At 45.3% G+C, this 15,030-nt stretch overlaps 1 protein-coding gene across 3 annotated transcripts in view; it reads right to left on the reverse strand.

Annotated features, from left to right (window-relative positions):
- Positions 1-15,030, reverse strand: part of LOC133019514 (EH domain-binding protein 1-like protein 1) — a 29,856-nt gene that overhangs the window by 10,252 nt on the left and 4,574 nt on the right. For 2 of the 3 annotated variants that reach the window (XM_061086023.1, XM_061086022.1), the window contains exons 4-10: positions 14,620-14,673; positions 14,335-14,513; positions 13,718-13,836; positions 13,500-13,586; positions 9,956-10,118; positions 6,366-8,087; positions 4,309-4,815 (exon numbers count right to left, since the gene is read on the reverse strand). In XM_061086023.1, coding sequence (XP_060942006.1) covers positions 4,309-4,815; positions 6,366-8,087; positions 9,956-10,118; positions 13,500-13,586; positions 13,718-13,836; positions 14,335-14,513; positions 14,620-14,673 — 2,831 coding nt within the window. The remainder of the gene's footprint in view (positions 1-4,308; positions 4,816-6,365; positions 8,088-9,955; positions 10,119-13,499; positions 13,587-13,717; positions 13,837-14,334; positions 14,514-14,619; positions 14,674-15,030) is intronic. The other variant, XM_061086024.1, reaches the window with a different exon arrangement.

Here is a 15,030-nt window from a genome sequence, read left to right on the forward strand (position 1 = left end):
TTCCCTCTCCATCCTTTCCCTCTCCTTCCTCTCCATCTCCTCTTTTTCCTTTGCCAACCTCCGTCTTTCCTCCTTTTCCCTCTCAGCCCTCACTTTCATTTCCCTCTCAACCCTTTCTCTCTCTTCCCTCTCCAGCTTCTCCCTCTCTTTTTCCAACCTCTTTCTCTCTTCTTCCTTTTCCCTCTCCATCTTTTCCCTCTCCTTTCTCTCCATCTCGGCTTTTTCCTTTGCCAGCCTCTCTCTTTCCTCCTTTTCCCTCTCCTTCCTCTCCATCTCCTCTTTCTCCTTTGCCAACCTCTGTCTTTCCTCCTTTTCCGTCTCAGCCCTCACTTTCATTTCCCTCTCAACCCTTTCTTTCTCTTCCCTCTCCAGCTTCTCCCTCTCCTTTTCCAACCTCTTTCTCTCTTCTTCCTTTTCCCTCTCCATCTTCTCCCTTTCCATCTCTGCTTTCTCCTTTGCCAGCCTCTCTCTCTCCTCCTTTTCCCTCTTAACCTTTTCTTTCTCTTCCCTCTGCAGCTTCTCCCGCTCTTTTTCCAACCTCTTTCTCTCTTCTGCCTTTTCCCTCTCCATCCTTTCAATCTCCTTCCTCTCCATCTCTTTTTTCTCCTTTGCCAGCCTCTGTCTTTCCTCCTTTTCCCTCTCAGCCCTCACTTTCATTTCCCTCTCAACCCTTTCTTTCTCTTCCCTCTCCAGCTTCTCCCTCTCTTTTTCCAACCTCTTTCTCTCTTCTTCCTTTTCCCTCTCCTTCCTCTCCATCTGTGCTTTTTCCTTTGCCAGCCTCTCTCTTTCCTCCTTTTCCCTCTCCCTCCTCTCCATCTCCTCTTTCTCCTTTGCCAACCTCTGTCTTTCCTCCTTTTCCCTCTCAGCCCTCACTTTCATTTCCCTCTCAACCCTTTCTCTCTCTTCCCTCTCCAGCTTCTCCCTCTCTTTTTCCAACCTCTTTCTCTCTTCTTCCTTTTCCCTCTCCATCTTTTCCCTCTCATTCCTCTCCATCTCTGCTTTTTCCTTTGCCAGCCTCTCTCTTTCCTCCTTTTCCCTCTCCTTCCTCTCCATCTCCTCTTTCTCCTTTGCCAACCTCTGTCTTTCCTCCTTTTCCCTCTCAGCCCTCACTTTCATTTCCCTCTCAACCCTTTCTTTCTCTTCCCTCTCCAGCTTCTCCCTCTCCTTTTCCAACCTCTTTCTCTCTTCTTCCTTTTCCCTCTCCATCTTCTCCCTTTCCATCTCTGCTTTCTCCTTTGCCAGCCTCTCTCTCTCCTCCTTTTCCCTCTTAACCTTTTCTTTCTCTTCCCTCTGCAGCTTCTCCCGCTCTTTTTCCAACCTCTTTCTCTCTTCTGCCTTTTCCCTCTCCATCCTTTCAATCTCCTTCCTCTCCATCTCTTTTTTCTCCTTTGCCAGCCTCTCTGCTTTCTCCTTTGCCAGCCTCTCTCTTTCCTCCTTTTCCCTCTTAACCTTTTCTTTCTCTTCCCTCTCCAGCTTCTCCCTCTCTTTTTCCAACCTTCTTCTCTCCTCTGCCTTTTCCCTCTCCTTCCTCTCCATCTCTGCTTTCTCCTTTGCCAGCCTCTCTCTTTCCTCCTTTTCCATCTCAACCCTTTCTTTCTCTTTCCTCTCCAGCTTCTCCCTCTCTTTTTCCAACCTCTTTCTCTCTTCTTCCTTTTCCCTCTTCATCTTTTCCCTTTCCATCTCTGCTTTCTCCTTTGCCAGCCTCTCTCTTTCCTCCTTTTCCCTCTCCTTCCTCTCCATCTCCTCTTTCTCCTTTGCCAACCTCTTTCTTTTCTCCTTTTCCCTCTCAGCCCTCACTTTCATTTCCCTCTCAACCCTTTCTTTCTCTTCCCTCTCCAGCTTCTCCCTCTCTTTTTCCAACCTCTTTCTCTCTTCTTCCTTTTCCCTCTCCATCTTCTCCCTCTCCTTCCTCTCCATCTCTTCTTTTTCCTTTGCCAGCCTCTCTCTTTCCTCCTTTTCCCTTTCAATCCTCACTTTCATTTCCCTCTCCGTCCTTACCCTCTCCCTCCTCTCCATCTCCTCTTTCTCCTTTGCCATCCTCTGTCTTTCCTCCTTTTCCCTCTCAGCCCTCACTTTCATTTCCCTCTCAACCTTTTCTTTCTCTTCCCTCTCCAGTTTCTCCCTCTCTTTTTCCAACCTCTTTCTCTCTTCTGCCTTTTCCCTCTCCTTCCTCTCCATCTCTGCTTTCTCATTTTCTAGCCTCTCTTTTTCCTCCTTTTCCCTCTCAATCCTCACTTTCATTTCCCTCTCTGCCTTTTCCCTCACTTCCCTCTCCAATTTCTCCCTCTCTTTTTCCAGCCTCTTTCTCTCTTCTGCCTTTTCCCTCTTCATCCTTTCCCTCTCCTCTTTCTCCTTTGCCAGCCTCTGTCTTTCCTCCTTTTTCCTCTCAGCCCTCACTTTCATTTCCCTCTCAACCCTTTCTCTCTCTTCCCTCTCCAGCTTCTCCCTCTCTTTTTCCAACCTCTTTCTTTCTTCTGCCTTTTCCCTCTCAATATTTTCCCTCTCCTTCCTCTCCATCTCTTCTTTCTCCTTTGCCTGCCTCTCTCTTTCCTCCTTTTCCCTATCTGCCCTTTCTCTCTCCTTCCTGGCCCTCTCTTCCCTCTCCATGTTCTCTATCCTTTCTTTCTCCCTCTTCTCCTTCTCCTGCTCTCTATTTTTCTCCTGCTCGCTGGCTGCCAGTCGCAGACTTGCCACCAGACTGAGCCCACGTGGCTCCACTGAAGTCAAGCACTCCAGTTTCTGAGCCGATTCCTTCTCTTCACTAATAGTCAGATTTTCAGCTACGTCAGAGAAGGTTGTGGATGGTGAAAGGCCCACTCCAACGGCAACCAGTGGATCCTCATCTGGTTCAGAGGAAGACTTCATCCCTGTGTGACCTGCATCAGCGGATCCAGTCGTGTGCAGCAGGGAGGTCACTGTCTCGTAGCTGAAGGGACAGACACGAGGGACAGAAATACTCTGAGACAGAGCTCACCCTGAAATGACCTGCACAGTGATCACAGCCGGCTCCAGACAGCGTCACAGACAGACTGCATGCTTGATTAAATGGTTCCTTCTCAGACTTTGTTTTGGGGCTGGTCCAAAGTGCCGTGCAAAAGCAAACAGCAGACACATTTTTTGTTTGTTATACGCTGAGAACCATCCTGCAGTTATTTTTCCCACCCAGACCAATAGAGCCCACGGAGATTTGAATCACCACTGACATGAGAACAGTTGGACAAACTGCACCGAGATGTAAAACTTACTAAAGATGATTCTCCTTGATACGAGAAAACTATCATCACTTGGTTTGAGGCAGTTCACGAGTGGACCAAACACATCGACCCCTGACAACACAAAGTAGTACTGCTAAATGAAGGAGGGATGGTTCTATACACAATGTTTATATACAGCACACACAGTGTTTCAAACTCTCATACAAATAATATAAAAAATTTGTGTATCAGCGGCAAAAAAATATCTCTCTGAATAAGGTGACAGCGTATGAAAATGAATGATAAATTATTTGAATAATATCCTTTAGATCTGACTCGTTCTATTCTCTATTCAAAACATGTAGAAGTAACTTTTTAACTTTACCTTATTAAAAAAGATCTGACGCAACGATGATTTTAACTTTAAAATATTCATAATAAATATATATAATGCATAATATGTCAATGCCAAATAATAATAATAGCTAAAATTATACTATTACTAAAAAGCCTGTCATAATTTTAATAATGATGTTTTAGGTGATATCTGATATTGCAATAAAGCCTTGTTTTGTTGGGTTTACTGTGTCAATCTTGGAGTATTTATATGTATTACACATGATTCAACTATTCAAAAGTTGTACTGGTAACACGTACCTGATGTATCTATAGGCTCAGTGTAATGTTTTTGCATTCTGCTTCACTCCTTCACAAATCATTTACCACACATGCAGGCAGAGAGACTCACCCTCTGTACAACACCCCGACGACTGCTGACATGAAGCCAGCAGACGCCTCCTTCTCCTCTTCTGCAACACACATACCTGCCTCTGCGTGTGCACTGTCACGCACAGACACACACATAGACATTTTAATCTTTTGAAAACTTCTCATCATATCGATTCTGTTCAAATATTCAGTCTAACAGTGTAGAAATAGATTAAGATAGAGAGAACAGATTGGGTTAATAGCAGCTGCCGGTGGTTAGGCTGCAGGAACATCAGTCAGTGTGTGTCCATGTGTGTGTGAATGTGTGCCGATATGTGATGGTTTATGTAGAATAGAAACGTCACGCCATGCAGCAAAAGGCTCCGAGGAATCATTACTGACTCACCCCCCTGTTACACCTTCCTCCCTCTTCTCCTGCTCATCCTTCTCTTCAGCGCTCTCACTGCTTTCCATCGCTTTGTCTCCTCCTGTCTCCGCTGTGGTCTCCTCCACAGCTGCCCACAGCTGCTTCTCCGCAGAGCACACTGGCTCCTTATTGTCGACCAAACTCTCCTCACCACCAGCAGAGCTGCCTGCTGGCTTCTCCTCATCTTGTGGTTTACCCGACGACTGGAGGACCGGTTCCGGCCTCAATCCTGGTTCTGGCTTTGAGGGTAGCAGTTGCTCCAGCGCCAAGGCTGTGCGCTCGCCGCCTGGTTTGGGGGAAACCTCGAGAGAGGTTGTTGGTTTCATGTAGGGTCCCTCTGGCTCTTTGGGCTCCTCTGTAACTGATGGTGCTCCAGGTCGTGCAGGAGGTGGTTCTACGTGAGGTGGTTCTGAGTCTTTGGCTGTGATTGGCTGGGCCTCCTGAGTGACAGGGGCGTCCACCTCAGCAGCATCTTGTCTGTTTGAGCTAGGAAAGAAGAAAAACATATGAAATTACAGTTTTTACTAAATAATATTTCCTGGGTGTTATCATACAAATCTTGACTTTTAGCAAGGCCACCACAGACAGACATGGGGTAAGGCTGAGAAAGCAGACAGACAGACAGACAGACAGACAGTCATCCATTCTTACCCTCTGCACAAAGGTTTTGTATTGTCCTTGGCAGAGATTTGTTCGGGTGAATCTTTCCCACTTCTACTTTCTAGCACGTTCCACAGAGGAATCTCTGCATCACATAGACCGTTTGGTGGAGGCACCAGGGTCAAGTCCTCTGATGTGACTGGTTTATCCTGAGCAGTGGGGCCTGAATGGATGGCAGTTGGAGCACATGCAGAAGATATTTTGTTTTCTGGGACAACAGTGTTCGACAGTGAACCTTCCTCGACGAGGGAGAGTTGCCCCAGACTGGAGTAAGACGAAAGAGGACAAATTTAAAAGTGAAGAAAAGAGGAAGAACATGAAGAAGAGTTCAGTAGCAGTAAGAAAGCCACAATGAAGGAAGAGAACATGAAGAAGAGTAGGGGTGGGTGATAGCACCAAAAACGGTTTCTAAGTAATAGCAGAGCCACACACCAGTATCAATACCAGTATCAATACCAGTATCAATACCAGTTTCAATACTTTGTATCGTCCAAGTTGCTTTGATGTGCATGCACTATTAATTGATGTATTACTTGTGTGTAAATGGCAATCAAGCTTTTCCTTTCAAATATTATGTGTCTACATGTTCAAATGAAAGACAGTTGAATTCACAAAATAAACAGTGTCAATTCTAATAATAATCAGTAGCCAATAATCAATAGACAATGTGTGAATGCATGCACATACACGAGCAGCAGAGACACAAGTGCTGCAGCAGAGTGTATCAACACTGATACTTTTGGGTTGGATCTGCCCACCCCTACAACACAGATAATCAACCAATCCAAATTTTACATGAGCAGGGAATTATACAGATAATTACCACAGAGGAACAGGAAAATAAAATATAAAAATAAAACGCAAAACCTGATTTTGATTTATCTTTACAGCGGAAAATACAAAACAGAGCAAAGGCTGATGCTTAAATCAGTAGATTTAGATCAGAGAGAGTTCAAAGCAACACTGTAACTTTTCAACCTTAGAATAGCGGCTTGTAGATCATTTAAAAAAAATGTAGAAGTCATTAAAAACCAGCCTTCACCTCTGATATTCAGCGAGGAAACTAAAAATATGAATAACAGAGTTTGGTGTATTTGTTCAGGAAGCTAGGGATCATGGGTAATATCCACCATTCAATATTGGGACAAGACTTTTCTGCGCTAAATCGCTCGGACACTTATAGTCCAACAGAATCAATCCCCACACGTGGCTGCAGAGGGCGCCGCTGCTCAGTAAAAGTTACACAGTGTTGCTTTAAAGGGAATTGTATAGTTTTTAAATTGATTGTCACAGATTAATTGATAGATTTTATTTGAGGTTTAAGAAAGCAGACGACACCCACAGTGAAGTGATCACACGTCGTTTCATCAACTCACCGATCTGTGCTGTTAATGGAGGCAGAGCCCTGGAGTGCAGTGGTTTTGTTCTGAGGAGGGAGGGAGGGAGCAGGAAGAGGGAGACCAGGAGGAGGTGTGGGTGTGAGGTGTGTGTTTAACTGAGAGACTGATAAAGGAGGAGATGAAGAGGAAACCAGAGTTCTCATCTTCTGCTTGTCCTCGTCTGATCTGTTGGCGTCTGGACTGAAGATTAGAGCCTTTCCAAGAAGTCTCTCCTTTTCTTCCACTTTCCTCCTTCTTCTCTCCTCTGCTTCTTTGACTTTCTTCTCCTTCTCTTCCATCTTCCTCCTCTCTTCTTCAACTTTTTGCATCCTTTCCTTCTCTCTCTGCTCCGTTAAGAGTTGTTCTTTCCTCCTCTTCTCCTCCTCCTCTTCACGTCTTTTCTCCTCTTGTCTTTTCTGCCTTTCCTCCTCTTCTTTTTTAGTTTTCTCCATCCTTTCTCTCTCCACCTTTAAGAGTCTCTCCTTCTCTTTCTTCTCCTTCTCCTTTTCTCTGAGAATTCTCTCCTTTTCTTCAACTTCCCTCTTTCTGCTCTCCTCTGATTCTTTGAATTTCTTCTCCTCCTCTGCCATCCTCCTCATCTCCTCCTCCTCTTTTTGCATCCTTTCTCTTTGCTCTTTTAAGAAACTTTCTTTCCTCCTTTCCTCCTCCTCTTCATGCCTTTTCCGCCTTTCCTCCTCTTCTTTTTTCTTCCTCTCCATCATTTCTTTCTCATTCTTTAAGAGTGTCTCCTCTAATTCCCTCTTTCGTCTCTCCACTGCTTCTTTGACTTTCTTCTCCTCCTCTTCCTTCCTCCTCCTCTCCTCTTCCTCTTTTTGCACCCTTTCCTTTTCTCTCTGCTCCTTCAACAGTCTTTCTTTCCTCCTCTTCACCTCCTCCTCTTCATGTCTTTTCTCTTCTTCTCTTTTCTGCCTTTCCTCCTCTTCTTTTTTCTTTGTATCCCTCCTCATTTTCTCCTCCTGAAGGAGTTTCTCTTTCTCTTTCTCCTCCTTGAGAAGTCTCTCTTTTTCTTCCATTTCTCTCCTTCCTCTCTCCTCTGTTTCTCTGACTTTCTCCTCCTCCTCCTTAATTTTCTGTTGCTCTGCGTTCAGACGTTTCTCCTCCAGTTTCCTCCTCTCCTCTTCCTCCAGGAGCTTCTTTTTCTCTTCCTCCCTCTTCCTCCATTGCTCCTCAAGCACTCTCCTCTCTTCCATCCTCTTCTCCTCCTCCTCCTTCATCTTCCTCAGGAATCTCTCTCTCTCACTTCTCCTCTCCTCCTCCCTATGAAGTTTTTCCTTTTCCTCCTCTGCCTTCAGGAGTCTCCTCTCCTGCTCTCTTTTCTTCCTCTCCTCTTCCTCCCGCTTTCTTTTCTCCTCTTCCTCTCTCAGCTGATTTTCCTGTTTGTCTTTCTTCCCCTTCAGGAGTCTCTCCTCCTCGCGTTTCCTCCTTTCCCTCTCTTTTTTCACCTCCTTCTCCTCTTGCAACAGCCTCTTCTTCTCCTCCTCTAAAAGTCTCTTTCTCTCTTCCTCATGTTTTGCCCACTCCTCCTGCCCCTGTTTCAGGAGCACTGCTCTTTCCTCTTCCTCCTTCCTCCTCCGTTCCTCCTCTTGTTTTTCTTTTTCGCTCTGTTCGGCCCTCATCTTCTCCTCCCTCTGCGCCGCTGCTCCCTCTAACTGCTCTGTCTTTTCTCCAAAGGTCTTTTCTTTTGCTTTTTGTTCGAAACTGCAGAACAAATAAACAATATTTCTTAAGCCCAATTCTCTCTGTGTTTTTAACCATGATCATCACCACCAGTTCACACGTTCTATCTTGACATAAATACTCACCCTGGAGGACACCTTTTGATAGTATCCCGCTTAGAATCATCCTCTTCCAGAAACAACCCCCCTGAGTCATGTCTCTGGTCAAACGGCTCAAAAATGATGCTGTCAAAGTCAAGCTCGGGCTCGGACTGTGCCAATGGCGGCTTTTTGGCCTTAATGGCGCCGATTACATTCTGCGTTTCATCGATTGGCTTTTTCAAATCAAAGACCCTCTGAGCATTTGGCTGCCTGTGAGTGATAAAAGCAGCCACAACGTTGGTGGAGGGCTGCTGATTGGTGGAGCTCTCACTGCACGAGAAGGGCCATGGAGGGGGCGGGGCTATGATCAGCTCAGAGCGGGATTGGGCAGAACTGGGGGACAGAAATACTGGTGGTCAGGCTTGAGAGACAAGTTTGTGAGAGGGTTTGCAAGACCGAAGCGTTAAGGAGGTGACGAAGAGGGGGGGAGGCCGGCCACACTACACACCTGGTAACTATTCCACTGCAGTGACACCTACTGGAAGTTGAGTGCAACACGATGCAGGGTACAAACCACTCTGCAGCTGTTAGCACGAGTTAGCATCAACGAAGCACGAGGACAGAGAACAAAGCAGCCGTGAGGAGCGACAAGGCGATAAAGTCTCATAAAACTTTGATCAGACACACAGATTAACTGTTATTCAATAACATGCCTCTGCACTAAAGTGGTCATTAAGATCATAATGATTCTGATTAAGTGTTGATCAATACAAAACAAAGCACTCCTTATGATAATACTGTAAAGTGTTGCAAGCTTGATATAAATCTCCTCTAAGTTGTTCCTCTATAATCTGAAGAGCCATATCTTCAAAGCATAGCTGGGGGACATTTTAAAACGTGTGATCAAAAGGAATAATATGGTTTAATGTATACTATTAAATAATAACGTTATAGGCAGCTCTATAAAAGAACAACCCTATCTTTCCTTTGTATTCTGTTTAAATGAGATAGAACTTCAGAGATTTTGTTTCCTTGCAACAGAACCAGGCTAGCTGTTCCCCTCTGTTTCCAGTCTTTGTGCTAAGCTAAGCTAACCTGGTTTCTGGGTGTCATTTCTTATAACAGATATGAGAGTAGTATCAACCCTCTCATCTTAGTCTCTTATATTCCCTTAAATTATTTAAGAAATCCTGCAGTGTTTCACGCAGGCAGCCCTTCTCAAGAGGAATCCGTTGTAGAGCTAAATCCGATGACATGACATATGAATTCCACTGTGGGAATCACATTTACACATATGGCGTTGGTCTTTCACGTGTAAGGCACCTCTATTTCATCCCGAGATCTTTGTATTCTTTCAGTTTTTTTCTTAGTTTTGTCGCATATCACAAACATCTTAAACACCCACTCGCTTCACTATGAATTTTCGGACATTTTCCAGCCGTATTCTCACACAGTCTCACTGGAAGGAACAGTTCCAGTGAATGTGCAGAGCAACTGACTCAGAGATTTGCGTTCTCACACACAGCCCCTCCAGAAAATATTCAGTGCGTCTCTGAAAATAGTTTAAGGTTCATGAGCCAATTCTTCTTGAGACAAATTGAGAAGAACAGCAAGGAGAATCCAAGCCCTCTGGAAGTTTATCATCTTAGTGGTGTCTCATACACTCTGCTTCAAAACGTCTCTTTGGCTCTGTCCTCTATTGACACATTTTGGCCTCACACAGCAGTTTGAGGCACAACACATCTTTAAGGAGCCAAACCAAGCAAAACAAGTTCACACACTCGTGTCGTCATCATCCCATGACCTCACCTGATCCTTCCTGGCTCAGCCTTGTTTTCTGTGACGGCCGCCCTCGAGTCCTGGTCTGGTCTGATTTGCTGGTTGGATATCCTGATGTTAGCCGCCTCTTCCTTTCGGCTTAGAGGGCTCCGAGTCGTTTCCTTGTCTGCTTGAGCGAGGGGGAACGTTAAGCCTGCAGAGAGAAAGAGCAACATCAGATAATAAATGACACAGGGGGAGACATATTTGAAAGAATGGAGGGAAAATGTGGTTATTTTGGACAAGACAAAGAAGTGTTTCAAGTTGAATCGCAAGGGGGAAAAAACCCTGACGGGTGAAACGTTTGATTGGTCAGCTGGTGTACCTGAGACGATCTGAGCAGGAGGAGACACAGCGGACGGAGGGTGAGGAGAGGAGAGTAGAACAGAGGTGGAAAAAGAAGAGGAGCGAGGGGGTGGGGAGCGAGGAAGGGAGGCAGGGAGAGCTGGAGCCACGGGGTCGCAGAGAGCATCAAGATCAGGGCTGCTCAGCAGAGGGACAGGGGCGATGTCTCCTCTGATCGGGGCGGAGTCAGATGGCCGCCACGTCCCCTGAGCACCTGAGGAAAGAAAGTGGGCAGAAGAACAGAATAGATATAGTAACGGAGAGCGGAGAAGGAGGACAGAGAGGATCAAGTGGGGTGGAAAGGGAGGAAATGGAGGAAGGGGAAGAACATTGGCTGTAAAGTGCACTCGGTCGGTTACCTGACGCCGAGCCAGAGGGGTGAGGTTTGGGGACGGGAGGTGTTGAAGCCAGGGGAGGTGCATCAGCAGAAAAGGGTGAGGGAGAAGAAGGGCGGGCGATGGACTTGACAAGCTGAGGTTTGAAAATATGGGAACGAACTAGAATAGAGGAAATACGTAAGAAAAAAAAGAGAAAAGGACAAGAGAAGAGAGGAAAAGACACAAATATTTTATAGATTTGAAAAGACTATCAGCAGCTGATTGAAAGTTTCTCAAAGCAAGAGACAGACCAATCGCTGAAGTAGAATCATCTACAGCTTGAGCCTCTGGGGGGCGCCGTTGATATGAAGCAGGAACTGAGAAGAGGGGAGCAGAGGAGGGAAAGAGAGGAGTCATGGAAATTGAAAGTCACATTCATCCATTCATACAGCACTTCTATACACAGTGCTTTTTCTATCACACACCAGTGATACACTGATGGCACAGCTGCTAGCCGTCCTGCCCAAGAACACTATGGAATTCAGCCTGGAGCTGCCGGGGATCGAACGGCCGACCTACTGGTTAGTGGATGTGTAAATGACAGCACCTCAATTTAGCTCAGTTTGACTTAGGAGTCCAATAATTACTCTTGTCAAAATAATATCAATGCAAAGCCTGAAAGCAATATTGAATTTTCTTAATGTTGAATAATTCACAAAAGTTGGTATGATTTGAAACTGCAGATGAAGAAAGAGCCAGTTAAGGACACATTTGTCCTGAATAAATGTGATCATCTTATTAAATACTTCTCCAAACCAAAGAAAACATGCAGAAAGCAAATAAGCGCATCCACACTTTATAGCTTTCATTGGTTCTTGTTGTGTGAGGTCCTGCAGAATTAATGTTCAACTTTAAAATGATCAACAAATTCTGATATCATAACAACCCAACCATGCATAGACCTTCCTGATGACACAAAATACTGTACATGAGCAGTAAACTCAAATCTGTATCATGGGCATGAAGCGAAGACACAAGGTCAAACCAGACCTTCACTCATAAGGAATCGGTTAGAGTGAAAGTGTGCAGCATGCTTGTCAGCCGGCCAGCCTGTCAATACCTTTCGCTGAGCCTGACTGGAAGATTCTGGGCAGAGAAGGCGGATCAGAGAGGGTCCGGACGAGCGGAGGGCGAGTGGATGAGGACTCAGAGGAAAGGGTGGAGTTTGAGGGGGAGGTGGATTTGAAAGGGAGAGGCTGAGAGGCAGCAGAGACGGGCTTATGGGTCAAAGAGATGAAAGAGGACTTTAGGGGAGCTGATGAAGATGATGTTATGGTAATGTCAGTGGGTGACGTCGCAGTGGAGGGTGGTTTGGGGGTTATAGTAATGCCAGTCGCAGGTATGCTGATTGGATGAAGGTTTGGGGGAGGCTCCACTGAGGCTGTAGTGGACACAGATGTGGAGGATGTGGGAGATGGAGGAAGGGAGGAAGAGGTAGTAGGGGTTATGGAGGTGGACTTGGGTGATGGAGGAGTTGCAGGAGACACATCAGAGAGAGGCTGAACGGGGGATGGACTCTGGGTTGAGGGAGCAGCTGCTGGGACCTGGGGACCTGGAGGTTCTGGGTGAGCTAAAGCAGGAGGCTCAGGAGCAACGGGATTGGTCAGTTTCTTATGCTTGGACCTGGGCGAGGGCTGAGGGGAGGGGCCAGGGGAAGGCTGGATCTCTGATTGGACAGGGGTGTTGGTGAGGGAGTGTCGGGAGCGGCGGGGTGAGGGGCGAGGTGTGATGGGTAGGGGAGGGCGAGAGTGGATGGCAGGACTGGGAGGACCGCCATCTCGTCCAAAGACTGATGGATGGATGGAGGGATGATGAGGGATGGAGGGAGGGAGAAACATTGAAAAACACAATGAAAAACTTGACTTGAGAATGAAAATGAAATGAAAACTGGATCACTGTTTGGCGTCACATGTCAGGATCCTCTGTTAATCACACGACTGACTTGTTTGGTGTTTCACCACAAACAAAATATGAAACTGGGACGAACGGTGATGGAATTAAAGCCCATTTGTCATAGTCTGCTTTTCCTTTCACCTCCTCGTTTTACTCCTCACCAACACATTTGCAAAATACTGAAACTTAAGAGATTAACCGTCGCTGAGTTTAATTTACAACATGCTGTTTGGTGTCAGTTTACAAGTGGATCCACCATTGAACATTTAATGGTAATGAACTAATTCCAAAATGTTCTAACAAACCTATAACTTTGAATAATTATAGTGCAAGCTGCAATGGTTTGTCTTGTTTCCAGATGCAGATATTCTTTCAGTTTTTTTTTTTTTTTTTTTACAATTTTTAACTAAAAACCAGTTGAACAGTTGTTTTGGGACTTTTAGACTGAAATGCTTGACTAAGATTAGATTATTTTAATGACGTAGGGAAACTTACATGAGATAGTTACTTTACTATTCAAGTGCAATTAGCTTTTTTGGCCATTGAGTTGCTGTCACAGTTTATCTCCGCTTCTACATTTTTTCACATCCCCTGGGCACAATAACTCAGTTGAACTATTCATGCCTCTAATAAGCTTCGATACAGTTTGAATGCAAAGTGGCACCAGCCTATCATCCCATGATTCCTAATTGAATTTGATGTCCAGATGAGAAATATGTGGTATGCAAAGAACATAGCTAGAAGAATCTGTCCGGTCATGTGATGAGGACTTCCGAACAAATGGCATGTGTGTGTGAAATAGTGTAATATAAAGTAGGCAGCCCAATAATGCACAAAGAGTGAGAGAGGGACTGAGCTTGTGTCCTCCTTCTCCCTGGGTAGAGAAACAGGACAGGACAGAGAGAGGGAGGAGGAGCTACCTGAGGATGGAAGAGAAGCTCCGGTGGAGTGACGCTTGTCAGGTGGAGGGGGAGCGGGGCGATTTGGACGGGTGAGAGTGTGTGGAACTACAGCAGCAGCCAGAAAAAGAGACGGGAGTAAGAGAGGACAAAGACAGTGGAGGAGGAAGAAATGTCAAAAGTGTGAAGCAGGGAAATGGGTCAGAGAGGAGAAACAGCGTCGGTGTGAGTCGGCCAACCTGACGCAGTGACGGACTTCCTGTCCTCGTCTTCATCGCTCTCATTGAAGTCGTCCATGTTACCGATGTCTAAGGGTTTCACGCTCATCAGGCTGGCCAGACTCTGCATGTCTTCATCACTGAGGAGCAAAGACACAACGTTCACTTTCAGATACTCACACAGATATGAAAAACTCCTTCTAAGAGATAATATGATCAGCGTTGGGATATGTAATTTATAAGTAATAAAGATGGACCACACGTCTCCCCTTCTATCCGTTGTACAAAAGTGAAGCTAAATATCACAGATACAGGTGCTGCCATTTTGCTTTTTTGACAACATTTAGAGTCAGAGTCGGCACCATAATGATCGCGGATGGAGCTGCGGTATCAAGGTCCCACCCATACAGGCTCTCGACCAATTGTGAGTCTGTCTCAACTGTCAATCACAACGTTTCAAATCGTTTTTATAGCATCAAATAACTAATCAAAATCTAAATCACAGGAAAAATAAGCACTTGAACAAACATCAGTGTGATATGGACAACTCTACAGCTAAGTGCAGCAGTTATCCTTTCAAATATTGTCGATATCATGGCCCTGATGCATCAAGTAGAATCACTACAACCACTACTCACGTGGCTTTCCCCTCACGAACAAAGACACACGACAGCGAGAGCTTGAGCGTGGCCTCCACCACTTTGACGGACAGCGGCTTCAGCTTCAGCGTCAGGTCGATCTGCGTCGGCGTGGGACTGGCAAACCGCTTCAGGTTGATGTCGGCCGACGCCAGCACCTTACGATGCCCCTTGCTCTCCTGGACATGACCAAGAAAAACACCCATGATGAGAAATGTCTTTTTTAAATCAATATAAAATCTGATTCGTCTCATTTAAATGTCGAAACCTTAGTGTTTTACTTACACCTTCAATGACAAAGGTCCACTCTTTGTCCTCAAACTCATCAGCATTGGCCTCCTGAGGGTGGAAAATACAATTTGTTTTTGTCTTTATTTCCTTTATATAGTAAAAGTACAGTGTATCCTAATAGTTTACGAATGCATACATTTTCTCATATGGTTGTATAACTTAACTTCTCTATGACCTTGTTGATATGCTCACTCATAAAAAAACAAACTGTGGGAACTTTTAACAAGCACGGTTCTGGTTTCAGCTCGATGCTCTCTACAAATAGGATGAATATTTATTACTACCAGGGAGGTCACTTTTTCATCTGGATTTGTGTCTGGTGTATATTAGCAAGATTCACTTCCAAGACATTTTTTGGAAGTGTGGGGCATGATTACAGAAAGATTTAGAATTATTTTGAACCAT

Source organism: Limanda limanda, chromosome 14 (genome assembly GCF_963576545.1).
Source record: "Limanda limanda chromosome 14, fLimLim1.1, whole genome shotgun sequence".
In the NCBI taxonomy this organism is placed as follows: Eukaryota; Metazoa; Chordata; class Actinopteri; order Pleuronectiformes; family Pleuronectidae; genus Limanda; species Limanda limanda.